This window comes from Perkinsus marinus (genome assembly GCF_000006405.1).
Source record: "Perkinsus marinus ATCC 50983 genomic scaffold scf_1104296949912, whole genome shotgun sequence".
Taxonomy (NCBI): Eukaryota; Perkinsozoa; order Perkinsida; family Perkinsidae; genus Perkinsus; species Perkinsus marinus.
Window position 1 is genome coordinate 1 of NW_003209808.1, and position 1,136 is coordinate 1,136.

A 1,136-nucleotide genomic window follows, 5' to 3' on the forward strand; every position below is an offset into this window, starting at 1 on the left:
CCGGCGCACGCACCGCTTTCACCTGAAGGAATCGCGCACTCAAAGTCTGAATGGCTTCCAGTTTGAGTATCTCAAATTTAAATTCTCGAGACCCAAATTGACTCTCGAACTTCGGGATCTTCGGGATTAGCTCGATTCGATCCTTTCCGGAGGATGTCGAGTTTGCGGGCGGTGTAACACGGTGCTACTACCACCATTGATGTTGCCGTATGAGTGCGACTCAATGCTCTGATAGCGAAAGGGGGAAAGACGCCGCCAACCCTTTAACGACGCCAAACCAAGGTCATGCCATTGTTGCCTCAATCCTGTCAACCCAGGGGTTGACGACGGTAGACCGCGCCAGAACTGGAGGCAAACGAAAAAATCGACGATTTTACTGCGCTCGACTCCTGAGACGGAGAAGTCACTGGGCAGGCATTGCTTGAAGAGTTTTTGCAACTCAGACATAAAATCTCCACTAGATTCTCCCTCGGAGAGAGTTCGAGACACGGCAGTTTGCCATGTGGAAAAAATAGAAGGAGCATATCTGCTCAACAATACCTTCTTCGCTTGAGCATAAGCTTCGGGATCATTCTTGGCGAGTCGAACATTGTTGTCAACAATTTGGAAGGGTGCACCCTCTATGTTAACACGGAGAACATTATACTTAGTAGCTTCTGGCCATCCTAACAAACCATAAGTTTCCTCGAACTTGGATAAGAACTCCACAATATCCTGGGTTTTGTCGCCTTTGAAGGGGTCAATGATCTTGTAACTGCGAATACCGTTGGTCACCTTGAGGGATGGTTGGGGTAGACTAGAAGTGATGTCACCAGAAGAAATAGGGTGAGATAGGGACTGCACTTGAACAGGGCTGGTAGAACTCACACCGGCAGAAGGCAGATTCTCCTGGGGATGATCAGCTTGGGCCTCGTGAGCTGCTTCCTCCTCGGTAGCTAGGGCGTTAAACTCGTCAAAGGTTAAGAACTCGGAGTCACCTGTCTCCTCAGAGTGGTCGGTAGTGGTGGGTCTGGGCACCATGTTGTACTATGACGCAACGTGAAGGAATAGGGAGAAAGTTGAGAGTAGCAATGAGCAGTGTATCTATTTGATAATAGCTATTACACCTAATGGCGAGCGAGATCGTCTGGGCGGGC

At 49.3% G+C, this 1,136-nt stretch overlaps 1 protein-coding gene across 1 annotated transcript; it reads right to left on the reverse strand.

Moving 5' to 3' along the window:
• Positions 1-283: 283 nt before the first annotated feature.
• Positions 284-1,020, reverse strand: Pmar_PMAR005797 (hypothetical protein; the record flags this gene model as incomplete). Its single annotated transcript, XM_002778329.1, has 2 exons — positions 284-345; positions 378-1,020. 2 exons carry the CDS (start codon positions 1,018-1,020, stop codon positions 284-286), a joined length of 705 nt encoding a protein of 234 aa, XP_002778375.1.
• Between the last annotated feature and the right edge of the window lie 116 nt (positions 1,021-1,136).